The sequence below is a fragment of the Megascapheus bottae genome, chromosome 6, assembly GCF_031878675.1.
Source record: "Megascapheus bottae isolate mThoBot1 chromosome 6, mThoBot2.hap1, whole genome shotgun sequence".
Lineage (NCBI taxonomy): Eukaryota > Metazoa > Chordata > Mammalia > Rodentia > Geomyidae > Megascapheus > Megascapheus bottae.
Window position 1 is genome coordinate 61,952,991 of NC_143514.1, and position 18,751 is coordinate 61,971,741.

General features: G+C 45.4%; 2 protein-coding genes across 4 annotated transcripts in view; both read left to right on the forward strand.

Annotated features, from left to right (window-relative positions):
* The first annotated feature begins 1,943 nt into the window (after positions 1–1,943).
* Mrps15 (mitochondrial ribosomal protein S15) lies at positions 1,944–8,284 on the forward strand. The gene is made up of 8 exons (XM_090335207.1): positions 1,944–2,175; positions 2,348–2,392; positions 2,493–2,568; positions 3,621–3,669; positions 4,127–4,211; positions 5,892–5,950; positions 7,739–7,930; positions 8,127–8,284. Exons 1-8 carry the CDS (start codon positions 2,058–2,060, stop codon positions 8,235–8,237), a joined length of 735 nt encoding a protein of 244 aa, XP_090191333.1. The 5' UTR covers positions 1,944–2,057; the 3' UTR covers positions 8,238–8,284.
* A 4,375-nt stretch (positions 8,285–12,659) lies between these two features.
* The window catches only part of Oscp1 (organic solute carrier partner 1), a 35,107-nt gene continuing 29,015 nt past the window's right edge, over positions 12,660–18,751 (forward strand). For all 3 annotated transcript variants that reach the window (XM_090335209.1, XM_090335212.1, XM_090335210.1), the window contains exon 1: positions 12,660–12,849. In XM_090335209.1, the coding sequence (XP_090191335.1) occupies positions 12,738–12,849 (112 nt within the window). In that variant the 5' untranslated portion in view covers positions 12,660–12,737. The remainder of the gene's footprint in view (positions 12,850–18,751) is intronic.

An 18,751-nucleotide genomic window follows, 5' to 3' on the forward strand; every position in this document is an offset into this window, starting at 1 on the left:
ACTCCTATAATCCTAGCTACTCAGGAGGTTGAGATCTGAGGATCCCAGTTCAAAGCCAGCCAAGGCACTAAAGACCATGAGACTCTTATCTCCAATTAATCACTAGAGAACCAGAAGTGGCACTGTGGCTCAAGGGATAAGGTGTTAGCCTTGAGATGAAGAGCTCAGGGACAGCACCCAGGCCCAGGGGTAGGACAGTAGCCTTGAGCTGAAGAGCTCAGGACAGCACCCACGCCCAGAGTTCAAGGCCCACAACCGACAAAAAAAAAATTTTTAATTAAAAAACTTCTGGGGCCGGGAGTCTGGCCTAGTGGTTAAAGTGCTTTTGCCTAGCATGCATGAAGACCCGGGTTCGATTCCTTGGTACCACATATAGAAAAAAGCCGGAAGTGGTGCTGAAGCTCAAGTGGTAGAGCTCTAGCCTTGAGAAAATCCAAGGACAGTGCTCAGGCCCTGAGCTCAAGCCCAGGACTGGCAAAAAAAAAAAACAAAAACACTTCTGCTAGCCCAGAAAGCTTGTAAATATGTAACAAAATTGAATAAGCATTAAGCCAGAACATGCTAGGCATAGAAAGAAAAGTCCCTGTGAGACTCTTATCTCCAATAAACCACTCAGAAAAAGCAGATAGTGGTACTGTGGCTCAAGTGGTAGAGAACTAGCCTTGAGCACCAAGAGGCTCAGGGACAGTAGGTAGGCCCTAAGTTCAAACCCAAGACCAGCAAAAGTGTGTGAGGGGAGATAATGGAGAGGAAAGAAATCCTACTCTTCTACATAGTCAAGTGGATACACTTCATTGCATATACTTTCGCAAAATAAAAAATAACTAGGTTCAATTAATAGGATTTGACAGTACCATTTTTGTCATACATAAGTTCACATTAAAAATGCCTGATAAGTATGGTAGCCATCTGCACTTAATAGCCTTTATCCAAAGTGAAAAATTAACTTCTCATCTATTTGTTACAGAAAGGTTTGCAACTTGGAAGTTAGGGATCCCTCCAAATAAACCAAAAGTTAGGACATCACTATCTATAATGATTATATTTCAAAGAGATGATTCTCTCAAGTCCTTGAGAAAAATGTTCCTGGGTTGTGAAACTGGCAAGAGGTTTACTTGACTTGTAAGATTTCCACACATCACTGCGTGTGGTAGCTCATACCTGTAATCCTAGCTACTCAGGAGGCTGAGATCTGAGGATCAGGGTTCAAAGCCAGCCCAAGGCACAAAAGGACCTGAGACTCTTATCTCCAATTAACCTCTAGAAAATGGGAAGTGGGGCTTGGCTCAAGGGCAGTGTGGTAGCCTTGAGCTGAAGAGCTCAGAGACAGCGTCCAGGCCCAAGTTCAAGGCCTATGACCTACAAAAAAAAAAAAAAAAAAAAACTTTTTTAATTAAAAAGAAATAGAGATTTCCACACATCTTGAAAGAGTAGAGAAAGAATTCCCTCTTACAAGTTTTCTAAAGTAAATGTTCGAAGAAAAGGCACGGGGAGCGTGAGTCTGCCTCAGAGATCAAATGTTTCCCTTACACCCAGTTCACTTCACAAATCTCACAGCATGAAGTTATTGAAGGTTTACTATTTCATGGTGCAGACATGCGGCTCCGTTAATTTTCTGGTGATGGTAACGAGATTGGGATTCCAGCCCAGCAATTTCAGGAGGCCAAAAAAGAAAATACTAACTAGTTTGAGGAGACCAGGGAGCCAGGCCCACAGATGCCCCAAAGCAACTAAGGCCTAAGGTGAGGAAAATAGGAGAGGACTGACGAGGACAAGGAAAAAGGGGGAAAGTGGCATTTTGGAGTTCATAGAGCGCAGCATGGCACCTATGCAGCCCAGCGCCCCAATCCGGCCAGCCGAACTGCTCCATCCCATGATGCCTTGTGATCTTCGTGTCCCGCCCACCAATCCATTCTCTCGGTCCTCGGCTGGGTTGACTGCGCAGCCACTTCGATTGGTCGAGCCTGAACCATCCCGGCGGCGCCCTGGTCCCTAGGGTGGAGGGAGCGCGGTGGCCTTGTCCGTGGCTTGGGCCCCCGTGGGGATCGGGAGTCACCATGCTCAGGGCGGCGTGGAGGGCTCTGAGTTCGGTTTGCACCCACGCCTCAGTCTTTGGGCTGTCGAGCAGGGCGAGCGCCAGGCTTCCCTCAGCCCGGTGGGGCCTGCAGCCTCCAAGTGAGGAGCTGGGACGTGGGGCTTGGCGGAGGTGGAGGGAAGGGGCGGGCGCGGTGGGGGAGCGGACGCGGTAGAGACCCGGGGCGGGGGCGGGGGCGGCGGGCGGGGAATCCAGGCCCCACGACTTAAGGAAATGGATGTCTCGCCCCCCCCCCCGCCCCGATCCGCCCAGGCCTTCTCCTGCAGGCTGCCCGCGGACACGCCAGCCAGAAGCCAGGTAAGAGGCCTTGAGGTGGGGGGGGGTGGGGGGGTGGCGGCGGCGAGACTGTGGGAGAATGAGCAGGGAGCTCATTGATGTCCCTTACCGCGTTCCACAGTCCAGCCCAACCAAGATGGGGACCCACCCCTTTCCACGCTGCTCAGAGACTACCGGAACGTCCCTGGAATTAACAGGTAAGCAGGGAGACCTGGGGGGAATTGGCAGACAAGTGGAGAAGGAGTGGCTTTGAAAGGAGGCCTGCTGTATTTGAAGCTCGATTATAGACGAGGCAGAGAGCTACAGGGACTGGTAGTGTGGCTGTCATGGAGGGCATCTACTTCTAGCTTGCATTTGTACTCTGAAGGCCTTGGACCACTAGATATCTAGGAGTTAAGATGCCTCATGGGTCTGTGTAGAAATCTTTCACTTCTGTGTCTTCCCTGTGAGAGAACAGTGCCCCCATTTACTAGATTATTATTAAGCTGCCCCATGTCCCGTATTACCTAAAGGGCAGAGCTGAGGTTTAAATCCAGGACCGACAGATACCAAAGCCAGATACTTCAGCATCAGTTTGCAAGGCTGTCTCTCTAATTCTGTCCACTGTACAGTTTGGCTTGAAGTATCGAGAGAGAGAGAGAGAGAGAGAGAGAGAGAGAGAGAGAGAGAGAGAGAGAGAGAGAGAGAGTGAGTGCTATATTCCAACTAAAAGGGGAATCCCTTTTTGTCAATCATGGGGCTTGAACTCCAGGCTTGGACACTGTCCCTGGGCTCTTCTGCTCAAGGCTAGTGCTCTGCCACTTTGGGCCACAGTGCTACTTCCAGTTTCTGGTGCTTAACTGAAGATAAAGCATCTCACAGACTTGGCCAGGAGCATGGCCTAGTAGTAGGGTGCTAGCCTAGCATGCATGAAGCCCTAGGTTTGATTCCTTGGTGCCACATACACAGAAAAACAGAAAGTGCTGCTGTGGCTTAAGTGGTAGAGCACTAGTCTTGAGGAATGCCTAAGGACAGTGCTCAGGCCCTAAGTTCAAGCCCCAGGACTAGGGGGAAAAAAAAAAGTCTTACAGAGTTTACTGCTATGGTTGGCTTTGAACCATGATCCTCAGATCTCAGCCTCCTGAGTAGCTAGGATTACAGGCATGAGCCACCTGTGCCAGTCTCCTTCTTCTTAAACTAAAATGAAAACCACATTTCTTCCCTTTTCCCTTCTTCTCTCATACTTATCGTTGCTGTGGTTGTTCAACAGGGTTGATGAAGTTGTGAAGAGAGTCCTGTCTTTGGAAATGGCTAGCCAGGTGAGTATGCCAGGCCTTATTCAACCCTCTTTCCTGGGACTTCCTCCCACCTTAGAGAGCACCTCCACCCCATGCTTCACAATCACAACATTTACCCCCACTGTTATTTTGTGTCCATTTGTCAGTCAGTACTCCTAGATTGAGCCTGTAAGAACAGAGATAGTTTTGTTCCCTGGTTGTACCCCAAACATCTGACAAGCATTGATGGTACTCAAAGAAGCATCCACAAATGAGTAAACTTTGGAAGCATTCATCCAACAAACATCTCTTATTGGTGGCCTTTGTCTCAGGCTCACGTAGATGTGAGCAGCCAAGACAGTGGTAAGCACAATGAAGTCCCAGACCTGAGCCTTATGAGCTTGGATGCAGTAATTGCACCTGTGGCCTTTTGAACAAGCAGGTTAGTTCTTACGGGGTGGCAGCTTATACAAATACTCCTGATCTGTCTCTTCAACAGAAAGAGAAGCTACAAATCAAGCAAGAACAGCTGATGAACAAAATCATGGCGAACCCTGAGGACACCAGATCCCTAGAGGCTCGAAGTTGGTCAAGGGGCTGGGGGCGGGGGGAGGCGGCGGGCACATCAGCTCAGTGGTACCTAGTTTAGGGCCCTTGCCTAGTCTACAAGTACACTTAGATGTGGTTTAGGAAAGGGCAACACATGAAGGACCTGTACTCCAGATCCCAGACCCTGTGATCCTGACACCCATGCTCTCTGGAACCTCTGCTGCCTAGTCTACAAGTGAGGAGAGATCAGAGGCATGACAGCAGTATTATGACTTCATGGCAGATAATGAGAAGCTTGAGGATGTAAACACATCTTGAAAAATAAAGATCATGGACTATGATAATAGTCTGATATTCCCAAGGGCATAAATTCTTACTTTGGTTTCAAGCTGGAACTAGAAGTATCCTTTACTAAATGTTAATGGAACCCCACCACCTCTCCCTTGCTTTGGGGGCAGTTTATCTTCACTGACTCGGAGAACAGTGAAGTAGCTATCACAAGTACCATGAGCTGAAAGCATGCTGCACCTATGTGGACCTACAAGTTTCTTCCCCTGCCTTTGGCCTCCATTATAGCCTCTGCCTCCTCCTGCTTCCTGTTTTATTTTCCCATAGCTGGCAGAGTTCTTAGTAACTACTGATACCATTGAAGAGGCTATGAGATGAGTTTCTGCTTCCCTTAGCCTGCCTTAAACCCTAGCCAGGTTGGGACCATCTTAACCACAGAAGAGCTGTGTATTTTACCTCACCTTTCCACTTATCACTATTGAAATGCCCTAGAGTGTTTGCCAAGACACTGGCAAGATGATAAGATATGTCCTTTTTAACCACAAGTTTGCCCCTAACCCAGATTTCTGAAGGCCAGTTCCTTCTCTCATATTGCCTGCCCCAGGAACTGAAACCTATCTCAGTCTTTCTACTTTACAGCAAGTGGTGTGCAGGAGCCATGGCTCCCACTACTCTTATTGCAGTGCTTACAGAACTATGTACTGGCAAGGGCCTGCTGGGGCCTTCTTGGAGCCAACTGCTACTTTGCCCAATCGTAACAACACAGGTGGGAAAACGAATAAATGGAAATGTAAAGGACAAATATTCCCAAGGCCTTAAGAGCTGAGTGGGAGCTGAGAATTCTGAAAACTGGTTGTGAAAGCAGCTGGCAGAGGAGAGGAAAGGAATAGACCCTTAACCAATTCAGGATCTTATCTTATTGCATTGGCTAGGGCCTCTAGTACAGTATTAAATCATTAACCATAATAATTAGTGTGGTAATCTAATTCTCCCATGTAATGAGAATGATATTTGTGGCTGGGAACTTGGCCTAGCAATAGAGTGCTCGTCCAGCATGCACGAAGTCCTGGGTTCAATTCCTCGGTACCACATACACAGAAAAAGCCAGAAGTGGTGCTAGAGTGCTAGCCTTGAGAAACTCAACGACAGTACCCAGGCCCTCAGTTCAAGCCCCTGGACTGGCAACAAAACAAAACAGAATAAAAATAATGCTATTTGCTTTTGCTTGATTAAAATGCTTTTATTTAAAAACAAGGAATTTCCCTTAGACTTTGATTGCCAAAGCAAAGATAATCCAGTCTTTTGAGATCTTGAAATACAAGGTGCTTTGTGATTTATAGAGAGTATTGGTGATTGTGTTTTCTTTAAATTCTTTAAAATGTAATGCAAGCCTGGGCTCTTCCTTCCTCTGTGGTTTGTGGTTTCAGTTGTTTCCTTGAGCGTCAAGATCCACAGTTTGGAAGAACATATGCAGAAACACCAAAAGGTAAACTCTGGATACCACTCATAGCTAAACAGTAGCAGTCTAAAGCAGATGAGTTAGAAATGGGTCTGTGGGTCATATGAAGCCAGTGCCTGTGACTGAGTGCCAGCTCTTCAACTGCAATAGAGAAAAAACTGTGCTCCCACCTCTACAGGACCCATAGGCCCCTGCCAGGGCTCCACTGATGTCACCAGTGGTTAAGAACACAAACTGCAGAGCTCTGATACATACTGGATGCTTAATAAATGTCTGTTGACTGCATAACTGGAATCAGATTGACATGTTCAAAACCCAGCTCTGTACCTCAACAAGCTGTGTGACTTTAGGGAAGTTATAGGCTTGAGTATTGGTTCTTTGAACTGTAAGGTGGAAATCATAAGAGAACCTGCCCACAGAATTGTAAGGATTACACAAAATCATAAAAGCCCACAGCCTAATGCATAGACAGTCTTTAAACCCATGCTAAGTGCTTAACATGCACCATCTTGTGTAACCCTGTTTCTTACCCATCTTCGAGAGGACCAGTCCAGCTGTGCCATGATAAAGTTACTTAACATATTGCTAGAAGTGATGATAAGACTTGAAGTGAGGCAGTCTTGCCTTTTTCCTTTCTTAGTACTGGATTGAACACAGAGCCTTTTTTTTTCTTTTTTTAAACCACTTTTACACTCCCAGCCCCATAATACCCATATTCTTAACCATTATGCCACATCTCCCCAGAACATTTGGCACAGAGCTACTATAATTAAGAATGTGTGGGGCTAGGAGTGTAGCCTAGTGGAAGAATACTTTCTTAGCATGCACAAAGCCCTAGGTTTGATTCCTCAGTACCACATACACAGAAAAAGCCAGAAGTGGTTCTGTGGCCTAAGTGGCAGAGCGCTACGCTTGAGCAAAAAGTGTGCAAGGACAGTGCCCAGGCCCTGAATTCAAGGCCCAGGATGAGACTTTTATCCCCATTTAACCACTAGAAAACCAGAAGTGGTGCTGTGGCTCCTAGAGTAGGGAAATAGCCTTGAGCTGAAGAGCTCAAGGACAGCACTCAGGCCCAGAGTTCAAGCCCCACAACTGACCCCCCCCCCCAAAAAAAAAAACTGAGGTTGTATTTATTAATACGTGGTAATGAATACAAACTGAACCAATACCAGGCCTGGTACTTCGGTGTTCCCCCTAAAATGGTTGATCATATACCTTGGAGATTACAGTTGTGTTCATTTGAGTATGGAACCACAGCCTCAATGCAGAGGGCCCTCATAGAGCAGCATCCAGCACAGACCCCAGGCCTCCCCCTCTCAGCCCCAAATGACAAGTCTGCTAAGCTATAGGTGGAATAGAAAAAGAGCATGAAACAGGAAACCCCATTTCAAGCCCCATCTCAGTACCCACAGTTCTAAGATAATATCTTTGAGCCTTGATTTTCCCATCTGTAAATGTGAAGAATGACAGTACCACCTTCAACTACAATTTTCATAAGGTTTCAATAAAATGAAAAAAATAAAACATCCTGGAGCCAGGAGTTTGGTCTAGTGGTAGAGTGCTTGCCTAGCATGCAAGCACTAGGATTTGATTCCTTGGTATCACATACATAGAAAAGCCAGAAGTGGTGCTATGGCTCAAGTGACAGAGCCTTAGCCTTGAGGAAATCCCAAGGACAATGCCCCTGAATATGCTCAGGTAATAAATAAACATCATTTTACTACAAACAGCAATATACTCATCTATAGAATATTCAAATACAGAGTTAAAATACAGGACAAGGTATATTGAAATACAGAATCTTTTAAACTACAGGACAAATCCCAGAAGCGCTATCTTATGATGAGCACTGCCAAGAGGAAAAAGTTGCTCAAAAACCTCCGTATGGTCAACTATGATGTATTTGAGAAGATATGCAAGGAGCTGAAGATTGAATACACCATCACCCCTCTGTACTGCAGAAGACCTCATCACCGCCTCTTGAACAAAAGGGCTCTGTGCCTTCGGGTATGAGACCACATGGGTGCTTTGGTCAGCCTCACTATAGACTGGGGTGGAGAGACTGAAGGAAGGACCATTTGTTTCTGACATGCCTAGAACTAACACCGGGGAACTCACAGGCCACTGACCTCTTTGAAGGGGGCTAGAGGGAGACAAGTTTCCAGAAACCTGCTCTATTAAGATTTTCCCTTTCAACCTCCAGGTCTTCCAGGAGAAGCAAAAGCTGAAGAAACAAAAAAAAGCCTTAAAAGCTGCAGCTACAGCCCCAAAACAAGAAAACCAGGGGATCCCAGAGAGCCCTTCCAAAACCTGACCAGAGACACTCAAAAAAAATAAAATAAATAAAGTCTGTTCCAATTACTTCTGTCTGCCTTACAGAGTGATGGGAAAAACAATAGTGTTCTTTTGGGGTTGAGAGAGGGAGAGGAATTGATTCATTCAGCCCTGGAACACAAAGTCTGCCCTTACCCCACTGATCAGGCCTGAGGGTCTGGCACAAGGGAATGATGCTACTTTTTGCCTTCCTGCCCTTTAGCACAGTGCACAAACCAGGCAAAATAACCAGATCCAAAACAACTGGCAGCTTTCAGCAAATATATACTCCTAATGCTGAGTTGTGTATTCATAAGCTGGGCACAGTGGCTCACACCTTAATCCTAGCTACTCTGGAGGCTGAGATCTGAGGATCGGGGTTCAAAGCCTGCTAGGGCATTAAAAAGTCTGTGAGACTCATCTCCAATTAACCACCAGTAAACCAGAAGTGGCCTTGAGCTGAAGAGCTCAGGGACGGCAGCCAGGCCCACCCAGAGTTCAAGTCCCACAACTGACCCAAAAAAAAATAGAAAAGAAACTCAAGAATGTAGGTATAGAAGATTTCAAAAGGCTTGGCTGGTAAGAGGAGGAAAAGAAAACCATGGATGAGGATGTTAATACCTGAAGGACTTTAGCTTGGTGTATATCAAGATGCAACCTTCTGGAGGATATGGACACAATGCCCACAAAGGAGGCAGTGGGGTAGGGGGGAGTTAAAGATGATCTAGAGGAATACTCTGGAAAGGCAGTTGGAGTCATTAGAGTTTCAAGTACATGCCAACACATCTAGATTGTGGTCTGCCAGAAGGCAGGAAGCTACTAAAAGGATATGTCATATTGAAGTAGTATCTTCTGAAATTTGGCTTAGCAGTCAGTGCTGTAGAGTGAAGGAACATAACAGAAAGAAAACTATAGGATAACTGTGAGAAAGGTTAACTAATGGAGAGTTTGGTGACTGATAATTAACAGGTCCAGGGAGATTCAAAAGCCAAAGCTCAAGGCTTCAGTCTACCTTAGAGGAAAAGATGACTGGTAGGTTTTAGAAGTATTGAAATCTACTGGGCTCCAGTGGCTCATGCCAGTAATCCTACCTAAGAGGCTAAGGTCTGAGGATTGAAGTTCAAGGCCAAGCTGGGCAGTAAAATCCATGCAACTTATCAACCAGGAATTCGAGCTGTGACTCAAAATAGTAGAGCAAATAAAGCTCAGGAACAGCACTCAGGCTCCGGACTGAAGCCTAGGGCCAGAATGAAGGAAAAAAAAAAAAAAGGTATTGAAATGGACAGGAATAGTTGTTCATTGAAGTCAGAAGTTGTTATGCACAGAGGGCCAGACAGTGACACAGGAACTCATGATGGAGGTAAAAAAGGTTCACTGCCATCAAAGGAGAGAAATATCAAAGGAGGCCTGCTTAAGAGAACAGGGAAGGGATATCTAAGTCCTGGCCCTCAGGATTAAGCCAGCTTTGTATAATGAAAAATGGAGTTTGGATCTGCTGAGGCATTGTTTCAAGTACTTGTGGGGAATATCGAGTCCATGGGACATATAAAGCCATGAAACTATTTGGGCTGGCCCTGCAAGGCAACCTTAGGTGGGCCTCAAAATTCAATAGTCTAAGAGCAACATAAATTTATTTTTTTGTTGTTTTTTTTAACATAAATTTATTTTAAGTGTATACAGGCACCAATGGCCCATGCCTGTAACCCTATCTACTTGGGAGGCTAAGATCTGAAAATCACAGTACAAAGCCAGCCAACCCAAGCAAGAAAATCCGTGAAACTCTATTTTTCTTTAATTAATCACCAAAAAAAGCTGGAAGTGAAGCTGTGACTCAAGTAGTAGAGCACTAGCTAAACTAGAGAAACAAGCTGAGTTCAAGCTCCAGGGGTGGCACAAAAATTTATATTGTGAATCATATATATGCTTCCCTTTGGTTGCCCATAGCCCATCTGTCTACACTGTGGTGAATCAGAGGACAGTCAATGCTAGGCAGGCTGAGTGTACAAGCTACAAGAGTATTAACAACTGTCTGGTGATGGCAAGACAAGATGCAATGAAATGAATGATTCCTCAAAAATGAAATGAATGGGGGCCGGGAGTTTGGCCTAGTGGTAGAGTGCTTGCCTAGCATGCATGAAGACCTGGGTTCGATTCCTCAGTACCACATACATAGAAAAAAAAAAAAAGCCAGGAGTGGTGCTGAGGCTCAAGTGGTAGAGCTCTAGCTTTGAGAAAGTCCAAGGACAGTGCTCAGGCCCTGAGCCCAAGCCCAGGACTGGCAAAAAAAAAAAAAAAAGAAATGAATGATTCCTCAAAAAATTAATGACCTTGGGGCCAGGAATTTGGCCTAGTGGAAGAGTGCTTGCCTAGCATGCACGAAGGCCCGGGTTCAATTCCTCGGTACCACATACATAGAAAAAAGCTGGAAGTGGTACTGTGGCTCAAGTGGTAGAGCATTAGCCTTGAGAAAAGTCCAAGGACAGTGCTCAGGCCCTGAGTTCAAGCCCCACAACTGGCCAAAAAAAAAAAATTGATGACCTTGCCACTGAATACTGACAGCAATGTCATCAACTTGTCAACACAAACAGTAACTCCATTCCATAATCACTGAATGAAGATTAAGGAAATTACAGTACACAGAAAAGACCTCAAGAGCCAGTGACACAAACAATATGTTCCAATTCCAAGATGCAAGATTAGAACTTCAAAGCAAAATGATTATGCTATTGGTGACACATATTCAATAGGTATTAAAACTTAAATGTTACAATATTCTACAAATGGTCAACTACAAATAAAAGATGCAGAATATCTGCTTTTCAGAGAAATGGACAAGTGAATGGTTTTTTTGATTGGTTGATGTTTAAGTCAAACCTGTGTGCCTCATTTTGTGGCCATCATGTGTTAGCAGCAATGAAAAAAAACGTTAATCTGGAGTATCATTATAACTAAAACTAAACTCAGTGAATTGGAAAGCCACTTGTAAATAAATAAAAATCAATGCTATTGCCTGCCAGGTGCCAGTGGCTCACACCGTTAATCCTAGCTATTCAAGAGGTTGAGATCATGCCAGCTGGGCACGAGAGTCCTGGAGACTCTTATCTCTAACCACCAGGAAAACCAGAAGTGATGCTATGGCTCAAAGGGGTAGAGAACTAGCCTCGAGCTTAAGAGCTCAGAGGCAACTCCCAGGCCCAGAGTTCAAGCCCCAGGACAAAAAAAAAAGTTCTTTAGCAAAGTTAGTTATCACTACAAGCCAGGCTAAAGTGCCTGATAACTTAGAACATTAAGCCATTCAGCTCCAGGGTTGTCAAGAGCTGAAAGCTAGGTATGATTCCACTGCTATTTCTCTGTAAATGTTACATAAGCAATGATAAAATTCTCACTTTGAGGAGACATTCATGAAAATATGCATCTCTGCCCCAAACAACTTACTGCTGCAAACAGTTTTCTTCAAAACTCACCATCATAATGAACCAAGTATGTTCCAGAAGGATCAACAGAAAACTAGACAAGCACTTGAGTGTATCAATATCAATACCCAGCTAACAGCACATGCCTCACTAAAAAGCAATTCTAGCCATCACATAGGGGATCGGTTAATAGTTGACCAGATAGAGCAGGATAACTTTTAAGTGACTAATTTCACATGGTCTATGAATAATGTTTGATATCGAAAAGTTCCTTGGCAGAAAAAAAGGTTTCCCACCTCTGCTTCAAGAAGATGCCTACGGGGCCGGGAGTTTGGCCTAGTGGTTAAAGTGCTTGCCTAGCATGCATGAAGACCCGGGTTCGATTCCTCGGTACCACGTACATAGAAAAAAACCTGGAAGTGGTGCTGAGCTCAAGTGGTAGAGCTCTAGCCTTGAGAAAGTCCAAGGACAGTGCTCAGGCCCTGAGCTCAAGCCCAGGACTGGCAAAAAAAAAAAAAAAAAAAAAAAAAGATGCCTACGGTTAAAGGACATCCCTCCTTCCCCCTATTTAACAGAATGGCTGCTGGTCATTTACTGAATGCTTTTTCCATCTGATTAATCTGAGCAACCCTGTGAGGTGGGAGTTACTTCTACTTCACAGAGAAGCTTCCCAAACCTGCCCAAGATCACAGCCAGGGGACGGGGAGTAGGGAGTCCTACCAAGGTCCTTCTGAGGGCCAGGCGGATGAGGGGCTTCCCTGCCAGAGCCAGAGCTTGGGGCTGGCTGGGCCCACGAACCCCCCGACCGGCCCTCCCCACTTGGCTGGTCCAACCTCCCAGGATCCGCCAAGCCGCAGACTCCAAAGCCTTCCGTGTCCGCCCTGGACCCATCCCCTGAGGCGAGCTCTTTCAACTAGCCCAATGAGCATCAAGCCCTTAAGACACTTCCTACCAAACCTGTCTCTGATTGGCTCGCCTTCACCATTGCGGCGTTGCCCTAGCAACTGGTTAAGGGACGCGGTAGGGCCTCCAGGCCACAGGCTTCGGAGCCCTGGGGCACTTTACTTGCCCTGCTGGCTCCCGGGACCATGTCGGTGAGGACATTACCGCTGCTCTTCTTGAACCTGGGCGGGGAGATGCTTTACGTCCTGGACCAGCGGCTGCGGGCCCAGAACATCCCGGGAGACAAGGCCCGCAAAGGTGAGAGGGGTCTGGCCCTCACCGCCAGACCTGCACCCTTCAGCCCCTCCCTCGCCGTAGCCTGACCACCCCCTCTCCTACTGATTGACCAGTAGTACCACGGCCCCCTCATTGCTGCCGTGAAACACGCAACAGCCACACCATCTCCTCTGCATTTCACACACAGCCAGGGGCCTTTCTCACAAGACGCAGTTCCTGTGCAGTTGAAGCACCTCTAGAGTTAAATTGTCCCCCAAAAGGTCCTTTCCCAGCTGAAGCACTTAATACTGATTGGCCATAACTAGAGAATCTGATGGCTCCATTTCCCCATCTCTTCAAATAGGAGAAATTATTTCCCAATCTCTTGAAAACCCAAAATGGGATCCCATATGCGTACCACCCAGCAACTTTAGTCTTTGCTAGGCTAAGCATCCTTTACCCCTATGGAACAGATTCTGATCCTCCATGCCTGTACCAGAATATCCTCCTACACGAGCTGGAGACAAATCTCTCTCATTGCAGAAGTGGTTTCTAAAAAATACAAGGTTCTAAAATAATACAGATAACTTTAGGGGGGGAAACTCTTTTCTTCTGCAAGTGTTGGAAGGGAACTGTGAAAATATCAGAACGCTTCTAAATTACAAAATCTGGTTCACATGCACAGCATATGCAATTCCCACAAAATGACCACTAAAAACACTGCCACTCTTTTCCTTCCCTCTCAGCAAACAACTGCTTTGCCAAATTACTTGGGTCTAAATATAAAGGATATACTGTATTTTCAAGATAGAGGCAGAAAAGTTGATATAAAGGCAACTAAAATGGCCGCTTACTATTTGTTCACTCCAATAGTCTCTATGTGCAATCAATGTCAAGCATATATATTGTTAACCATTGTGCCTGTGTAATCCTGTCCAATTTCATGCATAAAGAGATGAGAATTACCTATAAAACAGAAAAAGTGGGGCATTCATTTTGCCCATTGTTGCCAACAGGCCTTCTAAGGTACAGATCTATCCATACCCACCTTGCTCAAGTCCCTGTTAGTCTCCTGTGTTTGTCCAGATGTTGGCTATGTCCTGTGCATGTCATTTTGAGGCCTTCCCCCACTGTCTCCCACTTCACTATTCAAATAATACCAAACTGCTTACACATCTTTAAATCACATCCTTCATCTCTCCATGCTTGGAAGAGCCATTCCTCCATTCTTCCCTTTCCACTTGCATGGTTCTCTCAAGACATCTCCTGAGTAAAGAGTCTGCCTGAATTCTTTGTTTTTGTTCTTGGTTTTTTGCGAGGAGGGAGGTTCATGGGGCTTGAACTCTGGCCTGGGCACTATCCCTGAGCTCTTTAGCTCAAGGCTACCATCCTATCCCTGGGCCTGGGTACTGTCCCTGAGCTCTTCAGCTCAAGGCTACCACCCTACCCTTTAGCCACAGCCCCACTTCCTGTTTTCTAGTGATTAATTGGAGTTAAGAGTCTCTCAGCTTTGTATTGCCCGGGCTGGCTTTGAGCTGCAGTCCTCAGATCTCAGCCTCCTGAGTAGCTAGAATTACAGACATGAGCCCTGTGCTCGGCGGGTCTGCCTGAATTCTTATAGCGTCTGTGCTCCTGAAGCTGTTTCTCTTTACCTTTTATTACTTGGCCATGTTATACTGAATCAGTTCCCCCCACTTTATTACTTTATTCATCTTCATACTCTAGCACCTTGCTGGAACACTTAGTAAATCAGTACTTCATAAATTTTTATTGAACAGAGCATAAATTGGCAGATTTATATGGCATTATTACTTCTTCCTCCAGAGGGTTCTGTTTTCCTTGATGCCTAAATGGTCTGATTTCATTCAGGCTAATGGTGGCATGACAGGGTAGGGTTCTTTGTTGGAAGTCTATATCTTGAGAGACAATGTAAACTCTAGTCATTAAGAGTATACTCTCTAGAATCATACAGATCTGGGCCCCAATTCAAATTGTGCCACTAAACTAGTTGTATGACCTTAGAGTGTAATGTCTATTTGTCTGTTTCTCCATAGAATGGTAATAGTACCATGTACTTGAAAGCAAAGTTGTAAGGTTGAAATGAGCAGTGCATTTAACATGCTTAATGCAAGGAGTGACAGGTATTTGGTGTTCAAGAAGAGGTAAGGGTCAGGAGGGTGGCCTGGTGGTAGACTGCTCCCTTAGTATACATGAAGCCCTGGGTTGGATTCCTTGGTACCACACTCTCAGAAAAGGCTGGAAGTAGCATTGTGGCTCCAGTGGTAGAGCACTAGTCTTGACCAAAAAGTGTCCAAGAACAGTGCCCAGGCCCTGAGTTCAAGGCCCAAGAGTAGCAAAAGGAAGAGGAGGAGGGGGGAATCATCTAGTGGGGCATATAATCCTGGTTACTTCAGGAGGCTGAGACCTGAGTATCACTGTTCAAAGCTAGACAGGGAAAGAAAGACCATGAGACTTTTTTTTTTAATTTTTGGCCAGTCCTGGGGCTTCAACTCAGGGCCTGAGCACTGTCCTTGGGCTTTCCCAAGGCTAGCATTCTACCACTTGAACCACAGCACCACTTCTGGCTTTTTCTATGTATGTGGTACCAAGGAATCAAACCTGGGTATTAGAGCATGCTAGGCAAGCACTCTACTACTAGGCCAAACTCCTGGCCAAGACCATGAGACTCTTATCTCCACTAAACTACTCAGGAAAAGCTAGAAGTGGCACTGTGGCTCAAGTGGTAGAGATAGCCTTGAGCACAAAGAGGCTTAGGGACAGTGCCCAGGCCTTGAGTTCAAGCCCCAGGACCAGGGGGCAGAAAAAATGAAGTCTAGGCCAGACCCTTTGAATACTAGGGAAACTTTAAGAACTCTTTATTATAGTCTTTTTTATATATTTTTTATTGTAATTAATATAAGGGTTACATGATATTTGCCATATAGAAGGTGCATTAATTCACATACATTGATACCCTTTCACATGTCTTGGTACCCTTTACCCTCCCCCCCACCGCTTTATTACAGTCTTTATCTTCAACGAAACCCACTATTTTTTACAATTGATATATACTGGTACACTAATAAAATTACACTTAAAATACTTTTTAAAGCTGGGCGTGGTGGCTCAGGCCTGTAATCCTAAGCTACTCAGGAGGCCAAGATTTGAGGTTTGCAGTTCAAAGCCAGCCCAAGTCTGTGAGACTCTTTATCTTCAATTAACCAACAGAAAACCAGAAGTGGCACTGTGGCTCAATGAATAGGGTGGTAGCCTTAAGCTGAAGAACTCAGGGAAATGCATGCCCAGGCCCAGAGTTCAAGCCCCACAACTAACAACAAAAAAAAAGAACTTTTTAAGCCATGTACCAATAGATCATGCCTGTAATCCTAGCTATTCAGAAGGGTGAGATCTCCAATAAACAACTCAGAAAAAGCTGAGAATATGGCTTAGTTGTATAGTGCTTGCCTAGCGTGCATAAAGCCCTAGGTTTGACTCCTCAGTACCACATAAACAGAAAAGGAAAGTGGAACTGCAGCATAAGTGGTAGAGCACTAACCTTGAACACAGAGAGACTCAGGGATAGAGCTCAGGCCCCGAGTTCAACTCCCATGACTGGAAAGAAAGAAAGAAAGAGAGAGAGAGAGTGAGGGAGGAGAAAGAAGGGGAGAGAAAGAGAGAGAGAAAGGGAGGGAGGGAGAGAGGGAAGAGGAAGGGAAGGAAAGAAGAAAGAAAGGAAAGGGCACAGTATCTATAACCCTAGGCTTGAGCACGAAGAGGCTCAGCGCCCAGGCCTTGAGTTCAAGCCCCAGGACCACCTTTCTGGTTTTGCTGTATTGTTTTTGACAGTTTCTGATATATTTAGTAACTCACATTCACACATTCATTCCACAGTTTTTGGCTGATATCACACCATGTGAGAAGCTGAATAGAAACTGATCGGGCTCGTGTGCATTCACTGGCAGTAGGCTACTGATCAGTCCAGTCCAGTAACTGATTCTAAAACTAGAAACTGTCTTCCTAATGACAACAATAACAAACTTTAAAATGAAGCACTTGCCACGTATCAAGACATTTTGATCCCCACAACTGTTCTATCACATAGTTAATATTTTTCAGATGGAAGGACAAAAGCTGCTCACTCAGGGTTGCAGAGCTGATGTGAGGAAAATGGGAGGATTTGAAAGACCTAAGGCATCAGGCTATCAGGCTTCCAAGCTCATGTTCCTAACCAATAACCAGTATGCCTGGCCATGCTCTCATCCTGGGAGTGGAAAGAATGGATCAGAATCTTTGTGGAGCCTTTTTTTTTGGCGGGGGTGGGGGGCAGTCATGGGGCTTTAACTCTGAGCCTGGGCACTGTTCCTGAGCTCTTCAACGCAAGCCTAGTGCTCTACCACTTTGAGCTACAGCACCACTTCCTGTTTTCTAGAGGTTAATTGGAGATGAGTCTCAGTTCCTTTTGTGCCCAGGCTGGCTTTGAACTGAGATCCTCAGATCTCAGCCTCCTGAGTAGCTAGGATTATAGGTGTGAGCCACCAGCACCCAGCTCTTTGTGGAGCTCTTTAAGATCAGAAGAAAGAGGACTTTGAAGAAAAAAAAGGCATCTAATATACCCACTCATTTTATAACAAAAATAGCAGATAGTGGGGCTGGAAGCATGGCCTAGTGGTAGAGTGCTTGCCTAGCATGCACAAATCCCTGGATTCGATTCCTCAGTACCAACAGAAAGGGCCACGTGGTAGAGTGGTAGAGCACTAGCCTTGAGAAAGCCCAAGGACAGTGCCCAGGCCCTGCATTCAAGCCCTAGGACTGGCAAAAAAGAAAAGGAAGAAAGAAAGAAGGAAGGAAGGAAGGAAGGAAGGAAGGAAGGAAGGAAGGAAGGAAGGAAAGAAGGAAAGAAAGAGCAGAAAGGGGGCCAGGAGTTTGGCCGAGTGGTAGAGTGCTTGCCTAGCATGCACGAAGACCCGGGTTCGATTCCTTGGTACCCCACATACATAGCAAAAAGCCGGAAGTGGTGCTAAGGCTCAAGTGGTAGAGCTCTAGCCTTGAGAAAGTCCAAGGACAGTGCTCAAGCCCTGAGCTCAAGCCCAGGACTGGCAAAAAAAAAAAAAAAAAAAGAGCAGAAAGTAGTTTGCTGATAGGGAGTTGAATATAAAGCAAGATAGAACATATAAGATTATAAAAGCTGAGAAACACTTGACTGTTCCCCTTCCACTGTTTTAAAGTTGGTATGGCTGCAGGAGAGGGAGCCAAAGCCACTATGACAGAATACCAGACATGATAAAGTATTCCTTATGGAAGTTTTGAATAAAAACAATATATCTTCTAGATGTTTTCATTCTCTTACATGACTAATTGGTCTCCAGGAGGCCATCCCTGTTCCCACAAGGCCACGCAGATGTTGCAGTCCCTGCCCCTCTCCCCCCCACACACACAAAACAGCTTTAGTTTAACATTTAACAGAAAGGAAGTATGTTCTTTATGGGGTAACTTTTGTGAGCATTGCGTATTGAATGTTGTCCCACATCTTTTAAGCAATAGCAAGACAACAAAAGCTACTTTTGCCTCACTCCTGTCCTCTTAAAAACACTCACCATTAGACCCTCTTAACTTTTGCTTGTATTTGTCATTTTATAGAAGAGGAAACTGGGGCCTAGGCCCTTCAAGTGATTTTTAAAAATATTTTTTTGAAGACATGCACATTACAGTGTCACAGTGAGGAAAAACTGGCAGTTTTACTCTGGATTAGCCTTGTGCCTGCCTCCCACTTAAAATGTAAAGAGGAATTGTCACAAAGTCATATTGAGAAATAATAGAAACCAGTGTGGTGACTGCCTTGCCTCTTCAGGAGAAAATGGGTGCGTGCCCACAGCACTCCAGTGCCCTCTGCTGGTAGGGAGGCTCCTTGACATCTGGAGTGCCTGGTACTCCCCACTTACACTTG

What these genes read in the sequence shown, in the direction of transcription:
- Mrps15 (XM_090335207.1), top strand. Translation starts at nt 2,058, where the DNA reads ATGCTCAGGGCGGCGTGGAGGGCTCTGAGTTCGGTTTGCACCCACGCC. An exon ending in AACGTCCCTGGAATTAACAG is followed by an intron (nt 2,569 to 3,620) that starts GTAAGCAGGGAG and finishes GTTGTTCAACAG; the next exon opens with GGTTGATGAAGTTGTGAAGA. An exon ending in AAAGGGCTCTGTGCCTTCGG is followed by an intron (nt 7,931 to 8,126) that starts GTATGAGACCAC and finishes TTCAACCTCCAG; the next exon opens with GTCTTCCAGGAGAAGCAAAA.